Source organism: Lonchura striata, chromosome 4 (genome assembly GCF_046129695.1).
Source record: "Lonchura striata isolate bLonStr1 chromosome 4, bLonStr1.mat, whole genome shotgun sequence".
NCBI lineage: Eukaryota > Metazoa > Chordata > Aves > Passeriformes > Estrildidae > Lonchura > Lonchura striata.
The window spans coordinates 37,685,039-37,701,164 of NC_134606.1; the positions used below are offsets into that span (position 1 = coordinate 37,685,039).

The 16,126-nt window shown below is 35.5% G+C and overlaps 1 protein-coding gene across 1 annotated transcript in view; it reads right to left on the bottom strand.

The window, feature by feature from the left end:
- The window catches only part of PALLD (palladin, cytoskeletal associated protein), a 186,221-nt gene that overhangs the window by 108,540 nt on the left and 61,555 nt on the right, over nt 1-16,126 (bottom strand). The window contains exons 3-8 of the mRNA XM_021555592.2: nt 14,997-15,175; nt 12,611-12,677; nt 11,922-12,027; nt 11,400-11,474; nt 8,783-8,924; nt 7,219-7,242 (exon numbers count right to left, since the gene is read on the bottom strand). Of these exons, the coding sequence (XP_021411267.2) occupies nt 7,219-7,242; nt 8,783-8,924; nt 11,400-11,474; nt 11,922-12,027; nt 12,611-12,677; nt 14,997-15,175 (593 nt within the window). The remainder of the gene's footprint in view (nt 1-7,218; nt 7,243-8,782; nt 8,925-11,399; nt 11,475-11,921; nt 12,028-12,610; nt 12,678-14,996; nt 15,176-16,126) is intronic.

The window sequence follows — 16,126 nt, forward strand, 5'->3', positions numbered from 1 at the left end:
TTCCATATGAAAATTATTCTGTACAAGGGTTCAGTAAGGTCAACTTCACTTCTTATAGTTCAAATTGGAAAACATTTTCAAACAGTGGTTGGTTTTTTTTCCCCCTGTGGAATGACAGACCACTGTCTCATTTAGACAAAAAATGTTAACAAAAAAGTAATGAGTTTTTTCCAATTATAAATGACAATGAATCCAAAAGCTTCCTGTACTGGAAATCGGCTAAAAATGAATGACTGACTAAATATTTGGCTCAGGGTTGATTTTCAGAGAGCAGAACATGCCTTTGTTTTGGCATCACAAACCAGTCATTCTGTGTAGCTGCAAGAATCCCGTCTGGTAAGACTGTAGCACGTTGGATCTTCTCTAACACAGATGAAGATTAATGACTCATGAAAGGTCTTATCAGGAAAGTAATGGGTAACACAAGCTAGTTTTTGAACTACTGAGATCAGCTTTTTTTAGAGCCTTGGTGTGTCATAAGCAGTGGAAGCTGTATTGTTAACCACACGTGCGTACTCCTGGACTGAACTGACCCTGGGGATGTAACCTTATACAGGCAGCATTCTAGTTTCCTGTTCATTTAACAGCAGAATGCTGAAAGCTGGGTCTTTCAGGACTGCAAAAGATCACTCCACCAGGCTGAGAACTGCTCTTTGAAAGAGGTCAAAGGCAATATAAAACAGCAACCAGCAGAAGTCCTATTTTTCAAACAGCAGAGCTAATTAATGCATAACATTCTTCCAGCTTTTTGAGTGTATAAAATGATCACGGGAGAAGAGCCAATCTTCACTCTTCATGACAAAAGAATTCTAATGGATTCTACAATGATGTTCTTTGCTTACTGTTGAGGTATATTTTAAAATTATATATGGTAGATTGCAGAAATCCCTGTAAAAATGTTTCAGAGTAATTTAATGATGAAAATAATCAGAGATTAAAATTTAGTCTTTTCAACCAGACAAACAAACTGCAACACATTTGTGATCAATCATAAGAAAACTGGCTAAACTGAAAACATGAAAATCCTAAGAACAAATCAAAAGGCAGCTTACGCAAAAAGCACATGTGAACAACACACTGCCATCTTCTTTATTGATTTTCCTCCTCCAAGCCAAGAATCACTCACCTCCAGGTCCTTGCTAAAAGGCTTACTACAGTGGAACACATAGAAATGAAATAGTAATTTGGCAAAAGAAAGGTTCTTTCAAGATTTCCATAACACACTCTGGATATACTCAGTGTTCTGAGTATTTTTCTACCTTTACATCCTGACTTATGTAATTATCTGACTTTCTGGTACTGTGCTAAGCAGAATCAGAAGATTTGAGGGAAATAATGTCTGTTCTACTTCCTGGCATTCATGAGCTGACAAATAACTTCATCACAGAAATGTGTTCCAGAAAGCAGCCCTGAAATGCTGTTCTCAGGGCCTTAAAACATATTTAACACTTGACTAAATGAATACAAAAGCATTTTGTTCACTGAAACATGTAAAATGCTTAGGCATGCAAGTACTTGACTGTTTTGTCAGTTATTTAGAAAGATTACATTTTACACAGCTATTATTTCCCTTTATGGCTCATGAGTCCATTAGGAAGAATAAACTTTGGTAAGAGAGAAAACTATTGTATTTTAACAAATTTTATCACTGGAAATATGTTTACTTCAGAATGTTTCTCTGTATGATATTAAAGGTAGAGCAGTTCTTATATCTGCAACTTAATTTCTGAATGTGACCATTAACTTCCTCCACTGTAATGCACACAAAGTTGGGGAAATAAGTACAGTCCCTTGCTGGTAGTTGTTCATTCCCATGCAATGAAAGATCAATTTCCAGAGCTGTAGGTTCAAAGCCATAAGTTTTCTGATACACAGAGACAGTGGGAAGTCACAGTTGTGGTTTCCGGGTAAAAATCCAACAAAACAGAACTCTGCCAACTTGTACACAACTTGTGTCTTATTCTCCCTCATGCTCCACAAGTGTTTAACTCCAGTTAAACTCAAATAGGCCCATCAGGTTACTTCTCATCTAGGTATCTGTGCATTTTTTATATAAAGAGAATAGAGAAGAGTGAAAATAGAGAAGAATATGCAGAGTAGCATAATAAATGGTAGTATAGCAGACCCGTAGATGTCTTAGCTTGCAATAACATAACAAAAAATTTATTCAATTTGCCTGTTACTGATGATCACTTGCATATAGCTTTATTCAGTAAGACAGCTGTTCTGGCCTATTTAATAGACTTTATGTCACTCAAGGAATGAACAGTTAATTTTTCAGAAGATGCACAAGACTGACTACGTTTGAAGATATCTCAAACACCACTTAAAAAAGACTGGTAAGAAAACTGAACAACAGCAAATGTGATTGTGAGCAATAAAATGTAGTTTTATGGTGGAGAGCCTAGGTTACACAATATGTAATCAATAACCAAGATGTCTGCTATCTAGCCAGATTGGGTACAATAAATATCAAATGGTACACTGCTATGGCAACAAAAACTTTAGCCCCCAAAACATTGTTCAGGTTTGAGGAGAAATTAATCCATTTATCACTGTCAAGGAAAAGTTTATGCTAAAGCTTGCCCTAAGGCATTTATGATACTGTAGATGCCTAAGCCACCTAGTTCGAAGTTAAGTTAGGTGTATACATCAAGGCTGGAATGAATGCATTCAGCAACATAGCTGTGAATATTACTGCATTCCAAAAAGCTTTAAATGTTTATAGTTGGACAGGACTGACAATGTTTTGTCTTGTTTTGTTTTTTTTCAGATCACATAGTACAAAACAGATCAGTTGTTTACTCTGAATTTGGAAGCATCACCAAGCAAGGATAGTTGTAGCAGTCAGACTTAAGATGAGGTTACTGACAGGGAAAAAATTCTGTAGGTATCTTGAGAGCACAGAGTACAATTGAAAATTTAATTGACAAGCAATAATATGTAAATTGATCAGACCACCTTAAATGAAGGGGAATTTTAGCCTATTTTCAGTTTTTCTCTTAATATGACTTCTTGAGATATGGCTCATACAAGATTGCTTTCTCCAAGCCCTTGTTTGCTTCTCAGCAGTGAAAGAAGACAGATCCTTAGTTGTAATTCTCTTGTTTTCACTAAAGAGTGTGAGGATCTGGCATGCAAGTTAACCTACCAAAGCTTCTATGTTTTGAATTTCATCAGCTACCAGAAAGGTGATTATTTTGGTGCAGGGAAGCAGTAAGGATTTCTGTAACATTTGCATGTATTTTCAGTTTCAAACATTATGTAGAAATAGGGGGGAATTTCTAAAGGATTTACTTAACTAGAGTGGGGACTCTGGAGCACAGCAGTTAAACAGGAAAAAAGAAAGCCCAATCCAAGAGAAGTGATGACTATCTTTTGAGATGTGCTTTGTGAACATACGCAGTATTGTGCTTAGGAAAAAAAAAAGGCATCAAAAGTATATGTGGCAATTCCCTGGCAATTTAAGCAAAATTACTTCATACAGTTTTCTTCTTACATGCTGTTAGACAATAGTTCTAATGTAATTCAATACAGTTTGTGGCTGTCTCCAGACAGCTGAGTAATGGTCAAAATATCAACAGCTGGCAAGTGATTCCATGGGATTTTTCATTCTCAGGCAGCCTGTTTTTGAAGGATTCAATCAGTATAAAATCAAAATGTCCAAGAAAGAAGTAGAGAACAGGTAATTTGACAAACTGTGATGTTGGCTTTGAGTAATCTAACTAGCTATTAATTCACAAAGCAGTCTGGAGGGATTTGCAATGCAAACTGATTTCTGTCTAGACAGAAAAAGGAGTGCAAAACACATTAGAGTAGAAAGAGTGTAGCAAAAAAAAAAAAAAAAATGTAGCCAAAAAACCCCCTTTGCTTCCTAATTTCTTACTTGTGTGAGTTCATTGAATATTTTTCCTTTAAATCATTAGTACTGACCTATCAAAGGACAACCAATGTTATTGAGTGCTATAATGTTTATTGATGGTTGGATTTTGGTTGACAACCAGCAATTAAAGTCAAACTACAAATTGTTACAATTTGTAAAATTCCATGGATGTTTTACACTTAGAAAAATTTTTAGAAAACATGTCCATCTTTCAAAATTCTGAATACTTATATAGCATATGCACATTTCCATGTCAATCTTGCATATGTATTAAGCATCCACATTAAATACCAATATTTAATATATACTTGCTCATGAAAAATTTCCTCTGAAGACATTGTTTAGTCTGGCTTCTAAGAGTTTGAATTACATCACAAACCAGTACTGCATCTATTACATTTCTGATACCCATATCCAGCTTCCTGTTGTACAAATTTTAAGATTTTTTCATGACATCCTAAAACCCAGTGTTACTTATTACTACTAATATACAAAACTTTGCTCATTATTTATGCCAAAAGGAAATATTTACATTTTGCCCAAACTTTATTTACATTCCCTTTGCATTCACAGTGTCAATTCCTACACAAATAAGCCAGTAAGTGTACTGTCATTAATTTCTGTAGTGTGTAAGGCACCACAATATTTAAGATACTACATTATTTAATAGGGCTTAGTAGGAAAAGATAAGTGCCCAAAACTTAAGGGATAGTATAGTACTTAGCTCAATGATTCCAGGGAGAACAAAATGCCAAATTGAAATTTATTCATAGACCGAAAGCACAGGAAGGTGCTCATAAAGATATATTGCAACATAATTACAAGCATGAAAATAGAAATAATCCAACAACAAACCAGCCAGACTGCAGTCAAGCATTCACTACTGTTATGTCTGTAAAACTGCAACAGTACAGATACCAAACTGTTTTGAGATGTCTTCCTATTCTTGTCTTGCTGGTATGGAATACCTCAACATTAAAGAATTTTCTATACTTAAGAAGATTCAAGGAATGCACCTTTCATGTAAGAATCCATTCCCTAGCACCCTTAGAAGACTTCAGGTATCTTCTCTCAGGGCCTGCAAGCTACTCAGAGATGGGAAGGAGAATGTTCAGCACTTTCAACATGACAATGCAGGTAAGTGAGAGGGCTGGCAAAGTGATGATCTCTTTGGACTCAGAATCTCACTTTCTGTTTTCTATTTCAGGCAGCAGTTATGAAAGCAAGTTGATAGTTTCATGAACTAATACCAACATACCAACATTCTTACTTCTTCCATAGCAATAACTGTCAGAGAGGCTGTACAAACCTTGCAACTAACAATATGAAAATTAGTTGTTTATGAAATAAAAATCTTCTAGCACTCAACTATTCACACAAAGGAAACCTTTTATTTCTAGCAAAAAAGTGCTTCAAATTCTACTAGAAGATGCTTCATTCCTACTCTAAAATATTTAGTTTATCTAGCATTATACACATTGGGTTTATTAAAGAGGGTGAAAGGGTAAAAAAAAATTACCAAAATTAAAACTAAGCAAACATTCATGACTGTGAGTTTTGACAGAAAAGTCTTAAACTGGATATTAAAAACTCTTAGATCTGAGATAGGCTGGTAAATTTATACTTAGAAATTTTTGTGTAAAATTTCACTCCTTTCAGATACTATCTAACATTTTAAAGGACAAATTGAACACAGTTAAAAAGATTTTGTAGGAAAGAAGCTCCTAGTAAGAATGATATACTAGGTCTGATTCTGATAATGTTAGATTAATCTGATAGATTAAATCTAGAAAAAATTTGCTACTTTGACAGGAGAAATGTTCCTCTGAGAAGGGGAAAAAAGTCAACCTATCGAGCAGATTTTTTTTAAGATATCATGAAAACAGCTAAACTTGGAGACTTATTATGCAATATATATTACAGGAAAATGTTCTAAGATAAAGAATTAAACTTACTTCAACATGAACATATTATCTTCTATTTATTTGCATATCCAAAGGCTTGATATGATATTGAAACTGTCTTTAAACTATTTTGTACCCTAACTTACAATATTTAAACCCTAAAGTATGTGTTATGACTATAAAATACTAATAGCCCATTGCTAGCAGTTGGACATGTTTTAATTCCTCATTAGAGGTTAGCTTGGTTTTCCAATACTCTTCTTTCCTTCATATGGCTCACATTTCCAGCCTCCACAAATCAAATCATTCACTCACATGTGTTCAGTGCATCAGCTAATACTAGAGTTGATGATGCTACACACCATGATTAATAGTATTAACTGTAAGGATAGAGCATGCACACGTGTGTGTGTGCAATCTATATGTATAATGGACATGAGGCAAAATAGGTATATAGCAATTTTGTGAAGTTGCAAGAAAATTAGTGAACAGCTGACAAAGAAAAGATTTTTCCCTCTTTCCTTCCTCTCATTTCCATGAAAATTAAAGGAAAACTGCATTTTTCCTAGCCTGTACCCTCATAGTCACAGTCACTTAACAAATATCTCTCAGCTGGTAGGTCTGTCCTGCCTGTTAATTCAACCCCTCAGAGTTAAAACATCCCCCCATGGCTAGCATCCTTCAGAGACATTCTTTGGAAATACTCAGATTCAAGATAGAAAACTTTTGTTTTTTTCAGTGTCATAATTAACACTCCCTCCAAATTCAAGAATACTCAAGCACAACTGGTCACCCTCTTACACCAAAGTTTAGGATGTATGGCTGTCTTCTCTTCTACATGTTTGACTTAGAAAAATTAAAGAACATTCTCAGTCTTTTAGCATCCACTTACTATTCAAGAATCTCCCCCAGTATATAGTGATGTATAATGAGAAAATGAAGTAGACAGAGAAAAACTGAAGCTGAAACACCTTTCACTTGTTAAAATCTAGGACTTTTATCTTGTGACTAGGCTACAAAAATTGAATCAGTGCATATTTTTTTTTTTTTTTTAGGATCAGGTTTTATTTGTGTTTAAGACACATCATATCTGCCAAGCTGGATTGGTAAAACTAGCACTTAGTGGTTGGGTGTTATGTAATTCTTATGAGCACCATTTGGGTAATGGAATTTTGTGGGACTTGTACTTTTTCCCTCAGTAGCAAGCAAACCATTTACTCCCCTTGCAGGTCTAAATGGAATTTACTGTTTAACTAATAAAGGAATTGATGTAAAGGACAGAGTACAGTATGGGAGGTGTGATAAAGCAGTATTGTCTTTAAGGGGGTTTCAGTTTACCAATGTTCAGCAGAAACACTTTTCTATTTATGGTTTCAGTACAAACTCAAAGAGGTAGTGAATAAAGAGATTATTTTTTCATATGATTCTTACCAGGTTCAGTTGCAGATCGTGGCTCTGCATATCACATCATAAGGAAGGAAAACAAACAAGAAAAATTTATTAAAGATTGCATTAATAAATATCAGTGTACTGAATAAACATATTATACTGAAATATTGTAAACAAGAACCTGTGCAGACATTACAAAATCAACAATATTTAAATTGTTTGTCAGTGGTAGATATTCAGTTATTATATCTAGCCATTAGTGTTGAAATGGGAAGAGGAAAGGACTCTGTCCAAAACTTAATCTGACAGACTAATTTCATGATCTTTTCCTATCCTGTATTAAAAGCAGCCACTTCAGATCATGGCTGAGTGCAGCTGTGCCAGATGCACTAGGGCTCCAGATGAACTGGAGTCAAAGGCAGCCAAGTGAGATGCCACAACTGGCATCACTAATGTGTTTTTCCTCAATCCCTTTGGTAGCAAAGTGCAGGCCAGGATGGCTTTCACTTGAAGTAGTGTGTAGTACATCTGGAATTGACTGAGTAAAGGCAGCCAGAACCTCTTGTTGCTAGCCAGGCTAGAAACAAGGAGAGGAGTTAATTGCAATTTTAAGTCCAATGCTAGGGCCCAGTGGGACCACGGGAGAAGATTGTAATGGCAATACCTTTAAATTGTTGTAACTTGTGATTTGAGTTGCATGTTATAGGAATTACTGTACCAGGAACAATGTGAAATAACTGAGGAGAAGCCCTCACAAGAAGCAATTCAATAGCAGTGGTGACCTGGCCTGGGCTGGCTTTGGTGCTCAGTAAGTCTATGCAACACACCACCTCTCCTGTCCTGAGTATCACCATAACAGATGGAGCCGAAAGACATGGACTAACTGAACTCAAAGTAGGTTTTATGAAATTTTACAGGGATGATGCATAGACTAAGGAAATGGTATCTGTGTACTCAACCAAAGGATGAGAAGTGGTGGTTCTTGAGGATCTCTTGGCTAGTATGGGACCTGAGCATGACATAAATGGTATGGAATAAGGGAGTGGAAAATGTCCTGGGTATAAGTGGCATAGAGTTATTTTTTTTCACAGTAGCTGGTAGTGGACCGTGTTTAAGATCTGTGTTTAAAACAGTGTTGGTAATACAGAGACTTTTTTTATAAAGGCCTTTTCTGTTACTTGTTTCTTGCTGACAGTGAGGAGGCTGGGGATGCACAAAGAATTGGGAAGGGAACAACAAACTGCAATGACCAAAGTGATATTCCAAACCATCTGACATCATGTTCAGCGTTTAGATCTGGATGAAGAAGGAGGAAGTGGTAACATTCAGAGTTAGGGTGTTTGTCTTCCCAAGCAACTTACAGGTAATGGAACCTTTCTTTCCTCAGAATGGCTAAATACCTGCCTGACCATGGGAAGGGGTGAAAAAATTCTTTGTTTTGCTTTGCTTCTGAGACTTTTGCTTTCCCTATTAAACTGTATATCAACCCATGAGTTCTCTCACTCTTACTTTTCCAATTCCCTTCCCCAGCACACTGCGGGAGAGTGAATGAGGATCTGTGTGGTCCTCAACTGCCGGCTGAAGTTAAACCATGTAATTGCCTTACTTTTTTGGAGAATTCTGAAGTCTGGAGAATCTTGAATTTCAATGCCCTGTCGAAACCACTTAACATGAATGGGAGGGGGTCCTCTGACCCTGCATTCCAATACTACGACTTGTCCTTCAGATGCTGTGGCATTTTGTAACTCCTGAAATATAAACATCACAATTCAAATAAACCAGGAACACTTCGCATTCTTAAAAATAGTATTTTCTTCCCTTTGTAATTCAACTTTATTGCGTCATTACATTTTTGCAATAGACATTTTCTTTCATTCTGATTGAATTTAGTATATCTATATAGTTAAAAATTATTGAATAGATTATTTACAAATATATTCTTAAAAAGACCAAAGATTGGAAAAGTGCAGAAGTATTCAATTCCTCAAATGAACACAAGCAGATTACTGCAGTTTGAGCTTTCCATTTTTGCACTTCTTCCACAAACTGAAATGGAAATTCTGGAACTAATTACACATTGATTGACTTAATCCTGAGAGAGTAGCTTAGCTACTTTTGGGTCCAGCTCTAGAAGGTGGAGCTGCTTTTCATTTGAGCCATATATAACAAACCAAGCAAAATTAGATGAGACCAATATGGTTAGGATATATTAACTAGTGTATGGATAGCTTCTGGGACAGATCTTTAATCTGCAACCAGAGGGAAATACAATATTTTAAGTAACAGAACTGACAGGTGATAGCTACTATTTTTACCTTTGTTATCTGTCTTAAGATTATGAACCAAGGAGTCCCTTTTACTCTGCAGTGGCTGTCTCATTTCCTTTGCAATTTATTGACCAAGTTTTAGACCTTAATGCAGCAAAGCACTTGAATTTAGGTCTCAGCTCAGAATTATTCTAGTTTATATTCATAGATCTCTAGTTATTCAAATACGTAAGAATTTGGTTACATGGGAACCTGAAAATCTATGAGCTGTTCCCTGAACTTTGTATGGGGAGAAATTTATGTCAGGAAGCTGGATTAAGTTAATATTTTATTGTTCATATCTGATTTGTTTCTTCTGTAATTAGTTTTTTTTGTTTGTTTGTTTGGTATGTCCCAGGTGTCTTAAGCAAGTTAGTAAACAATTTCAGGGACAAGAGACATGAACATTAGGAAGAAACAGCAGAGTTTTGATGACTTTGGTGATCTCTGGATGGGGGATGGACTTCTCCTGTTTCCCACTCTTACCTGAAAATTGACTGCCTCCCAACCTTGCAGTAACCACATTCTCTAATCTCCTGCACCTCCACTATTCACCCTCCTGTGACACCTGCAGTATGGGTGCAGAATTATGGGGGACAGGATCAGATCTTTCTTGACATGAGACAGGAATATGCTGGAACCAAGCTAGACAGCTGTAGAGCAGGTCTTACTCTTGCTTACTCTTATCTCTAGGCAAAGCTATTTGCTGTCCATATTAATTTTTAATCAAATGTTTTCCTGAAGTAATAACCAGAAATACTCCATTTTGGCTTCAGCAAACATGATTAAATAATAATTACTACTATGGAAATCATTGTTTGAGGCACAATGAAATATTTTCAGCTGAAGCTGTATTTTATAGATAGGGAAGCATGCTTCTTTTTGCTGCTACCAAATTCCTGGTTCTTAAGTTTGATTTGGGATGAATGTGAAGATAAATATTGACTTAAGTAATTACCTAAGAAATACTGAATAGAATTTTCTGAATAGAAACTTCTCTTCTAAAAAGTATGATCAGCAGGAGAAAGGATTAGCTTTTGTACTCAGCATTGGTGAGGCTGTGCCTCAAATCCCATGCTGAGTTTTGGCCCTCTTGGGAAAAACATTAAGGTGCTGGAGCATGCCCAAAGAGCAACTAAGATAGTAAAGGGTTTAGAGCACAAATCCTATGAGAAGCAGCTGAGAGAACGGGTTATTTAGTCGGGTGAAACAGAGGTTTAGGGGGATGTAATTGCTCTCTAGGAATTTGTAATGAAGTGGGGGTGGGGGTCTTCTCAAAAGTAACATGCAATTGGACAAGAGGAAGTGGCCTCAGGGTGTGACAGGAGAAGTTTAGATTGGATATTGGAAAAATTGTTTTCAGAGAAAGGGTTGCCAAGTACTGGCTACCCAGGGAAGTGGTTGAGTCACCATCTGTGGAGGTATTTAAAAGCCATGTAGAAGGGGCACTTATCAACATGGTTTAGCAGTGGGCTTAGTTGTGCTGGGTTAATGGTTGGGCTTGATGATCTTAAAAGTCTTTTCCAACCTAAGTGGTTCTATGATTTTTAACTTACAAATTTTTTTCTAAATCAGAGTTAAAAAGCCTGTGTTATTTGTTCTTATTAGTAGATAAATTATTGTGAGTGAGGCTTTATCAAGACTATTATTAGTAATTGGTACTTACCTTGCTATATTTTACAAAGAGTTATCAATGGAGAGCAGTCATGAGCATAAGAAAACTCATACAGAATATTAATTTAAATCCACTTGTAGAATGCATAAGAACTTCACTGTTGCAGTGGAAAAGTATTTCCTTAGGAAGTCATTGATACTGAAAAGTTTGAACTTAATCAAGCCTTCCTGCGTTAGGATACATAATTTTGATATTTTCTTTTGGACTGTAAGAGTATGATATAAAAATCATGATAAACATACCTTTGTAAAAATAGGTACAGAATAGATAGGCTTAGGTCCATCCAGATGGTGCAGGTATGAAGTAGGGCTTTGAACCTGCAAAGCAACACAACAATGCTGTGAAATGGAAAGAATACTAGTTTTAATGATACAGCCCCAATGTATATGCAAAAATCCAAACTCTCACATGTGTAGTCTTATTATGGTGTTCTCTTTCTACCATACTTCTTGGAAGACATAACTATTTCACATCTGTTATATTCTGAAATCAAAATGCAAGCTTCTATACTTCCAGTGAGAATTTTGTATCCAATTGTCTTTGCCTGTAACTATTTTGAGAATTTGACTCCCATTAATAGATTCAAGTAAATCTTTTGCACTGAAGCATTTTTGCTTCTTCTGCTGCTACATCTGATCATCACAGTAATGTAAGTTTATAGTATAACAATATAATTCCTCAAAATGACAGAGTTTTTCTGATGTTGCAAATCTTGGAAGAAAATCTGAAATACTTTTACTAGTTTAAAAATTGTCTAAAAGTACCTGCTGACTGGGCATAGAGATAGGCTGAATTACAGCTGTGGTCACTCCTGATTTTGGTGTAGAAGATCCTATTGTCAAGGAAACAGAAGTGGTTTTCTTTTGGACTCTGAAAAATAAAAACCCAGGAAGTGCTTTATAGGATCTGAAATGAGAATGTATTCCTTTTTCATACATAAGCTACTTTGTACTTTCTACATATTTAAATGTGTTACTATCAACTGAAAAGATCAACATTGACTGCTGAAGAACAAGATGGATGAATGAAGCATGAATAGAACACAACCTTTGGCTAATTTACACTTCCTCACACAATAAAAAGTACTAATTTAAGATGAAACTAAAATGTATTTTGTTTCTTTAATTGTAGTCCTCTACACATTTCTTTGGAAGCACTGGATTGGGTGACTACAAATGAAAACTTGGTTAACTTGACCTTATTTTTGAATATGAAAAGTTGGTATCAACAAATATATAGTCAGGGTAAGGTTGGCCTTCTCTGACAGAACAAGCAAATTAATAGAATTTACAGTTATAATATTAAACATTTATATCACATGAGAGAAATAGAAAAGACAAGGCACACACAAGTGTACCCCAGATGCTTATTCAGACTGTAAAACTACCAAAGATTTTCCAGTATCCCTTATAAAGAACATTTACACAAAATTGGTAATGCTTTGCACACTTACTGTGGCATAGCTCCAGATTTTAATTGGAAAATTAAACTTTCAGTCTCTGAATCTGTAGAACTGGCACCTGGAAAAGAAAGTTTTTTCAATAATCTCATATATTTTTATTGATTTATTTAATGTTTAAATTCCAAAGGGAAAACTATGATACTTTTGCATTTTACTCCAAGAATTGAGAACCCTCTGTAAGAAACTATGGCAGTTTTTTTATCTGATAAAGATTGTAGCTATGTACTTTAGACAGTTACAGAAATCATAACCATGCCAATTTAATTGCACACTGCTTTCCTTGGGCTCCGAGCTGTCTCCCTTCATATTGAAACAAATATGGCCAAGACAAAAAAAAATGCTGAATACTATTGCTCTATGGGAAATGTATAATTTTATTTACTTAAATTTTAAATTTGAAGCTTAAGCAAACATATGGCTCATACAGATAACAAATCTTCAAACTTAAGTAAGAGCAACTCACTATACCAAGGCATTTTCAGACTAAACTTGCTGCCCATGTTGTCCACATTTCAGACTATTTACATTAACCTACACATAACATTTATGTACTGCTATTTCTTGCCAGTGGAAGTCTTGATATAATGTATGTGTTTGGCAAGACCCTGAGCTTACTTAATAAAAAAAAAAGTGAAAGCATTTATTCCCTTTGTCCTAATTTTTGCTAACAACAGATACTTCACACATTTATTCTAGACATTTATGCAGTACATATTATTCCTCAAGGAATTTGCGCATATATATGGATAGCTGTATGCTTAATACAAACCATAAGCATTTCATAATCAGTATGCATAGTATAGCATAGACAGATTCCAATGAAACAATGCTGGGAATAAAATACCCAAGTACCCTATTGATTTACAAATTTTATGCTGTAAAAAAAATCAAAGCAATAAGTAGTATAAAACAGATGAGAAGAGAGAAGTAAATGTCCAGTCATCAAACTGTGTCTACATGAAAGAATTTATTAAGAACACAGAACAACCAGGTCTTGCATGGCTGGGCCTGCTGCACAAAAGAAAGTATGACAAATCAGTGTCATTAAGCCTATTAATGTACAAAGCAGTGCTTGTGTGACAAACCTGTTTCCCTTAAAAATGACAGGGAATGTGTCTTGAACCTAATGTCTTGTACAAGTATCCCTCTTTCAAAGGAACATGTTATAAAACTTCAAGATAGGACTTCCATATAGCAAGACTGGCAGATGTCAAAGAATGAATTATTTTATTCACAGCATCTCTCTACCTAGCTGTTTCATCTTTTTCTATTGTTTCTGTCATTATAACTTCACACAACAGTATGTTTTTGTACTACAACTGAGTATTTCTGAAATCATGATTACTACTGTAAAGAAAACTCCTACTAGAATATGTAAGATTCAGAAAAGTCTTGGGGATTTTGCTATTATATCCTAATGGCATATTAAAAAGTTCTGAGAATAAAGAGCATAATGAAAGAAATCCTATAAAGTCACATATGTAATGATATAGCTAATTAACAGAGAAAAGTTTTTTTGTTTTGTTAATTAAAATCTATAATAATTTTGTCATGTCATTATTCAGATTTCTTATGCCTATTTCTTATGTTAATTTATTTTATGCTTTCAAGTGACCATTTAAATTAACTTTAATGAGTTACAAAACTGGCAAAAGAATATATAGCACTCAATTTTCTGGGAGATGTATGAATTAAAATTAAAATTGCTATTCAGTTAAGAATCTTGCCTGAAATATAGTTCTCTGCTAAAAAATAACTTAATAATTTTACTTATGGTCATAATTAACTTTTCTCAGAGAAAATAATACTTGAGTTATTACTAATTTTGCAGTCAGGAAGTATTTTGACAATAACTAGCAGCTGTTTGTGGGCAAAACCAGTATGACTGACTTTAATCTGACTTAAAATCAGTATGCCAGAAATAAAGGATTATAGTACATTTACACATGACTAAAGACGACTCATTTTGGGCAGCCACATATATTTGCACAGGGAGGAAAATATATCAAAACTGAGATGGGGATTACAGCTATCATGGAAATCATTATTACTATCACTAGGCAAATCTTTAACTAGTGATCTACAGAGGTACTGCTTAAAAGCCAATGATATGCCAAAGTTTTTGGTTCCTTCTATTTCATTCTTTATCTCTTTTCTACCCTAACTAAATAGCACTCTACTCAGTGATTCCTGATACATTCCTTGAAATATCTGAATTAATATGATGTGACGCTCAAAATGTGTTGTGTTAAAAAAAAGCAGAGGAATACCATAAAAATACCACCATACTGAATGTAAAGATAAAGAACCAAAAGTAAACTTCAGCTTAATTATCTTTTCTTATATGCAGCAAGTATTTTATTATTTTGTCTCTTACCTTCAATGAATATTTCAGCTGATGTGCTATCTGAACCAAAAGAATTTGAAGCCAGACAAGTATAGCGCCCAGTGTCGTCTTCAAAAGCTTCTACAATAATTAGTGAATGAAGTCCTCCACTTTCAGAATGGATCTGAATGTCAGGGGAATTCTGGAGTTCTTTTCCTTCACAGAACCATCTGCAGCCCACACACATTTAGAAAGACAAAGAAAAGAATATAAAGGATTGGTTCAGGCTCGTCGCACACAAGAAGACATTACACTCTGCTGCAAAAATCTAAATTGCTACTGAAATCAACACATAGTGCTTTGAAAATATTTTACAAAGAAATAATTTGCTAGGATAAACTTTGTTTAAAATACATTTCTGAATACTAAGAAAATTGTACACAACACACCTATATTTTAAAACTATCTCCTGTCCTCGTTTTGGTAAATGAGTTTTTCCTGCATAACTTGTGTGTTGTCTTGTTTTGACTGCAGTCTAATCCATTTTGATATAATTTATCACTCCTATCTACCTAAACCCCACACAAAATATCTGAACTTGTAATCAGTAGCACAGGTTCTAGCTGGAGACCTGTCACTAGTGGTGTCCCCCAAGGGTCAATATTTGGCCTAGTATTATTCATCAATGGCTTGGCTGGATGAGAAGTGTCTCCTCAACAAGCTCACACATGGCATAAAGCTGGGAGGGGTAGCTGATACCCCAGATAGCTCTGCAGCTCTTCAGAGGGACCATGGTAGGCTGGAGAGATGGGCAGAGAGGAACCAACCAAAACTCAACAAAGGCAAATGCAGCATCCCACACCTGGGGAGGAAAAATCACGCACCAGTATAGACTGGAGGCTGGTGGACACCAAGCTGTCAAGCAGTGTCCTTGTGGCCAAGAGGCCAATGGTGTCCTGGGGAGCATTAGGAAGAACATTCAGCCAGGTCAAGGGTGGTGATCTTGCACTTCTACTCAGCCCTGGTGAGTCCTGACATAGAGTGCTGTGTCCAGTTCTGGGTTCTTCAGGACAAGAGAGACATGGAGCTTCTGGAGCTCATGTTGAGAGGGCAACAAAGAAAATTAAGAGACTGGAACATCTCTAATATAAGAATAGGAGATGGGCCTATTCACCCTTGAC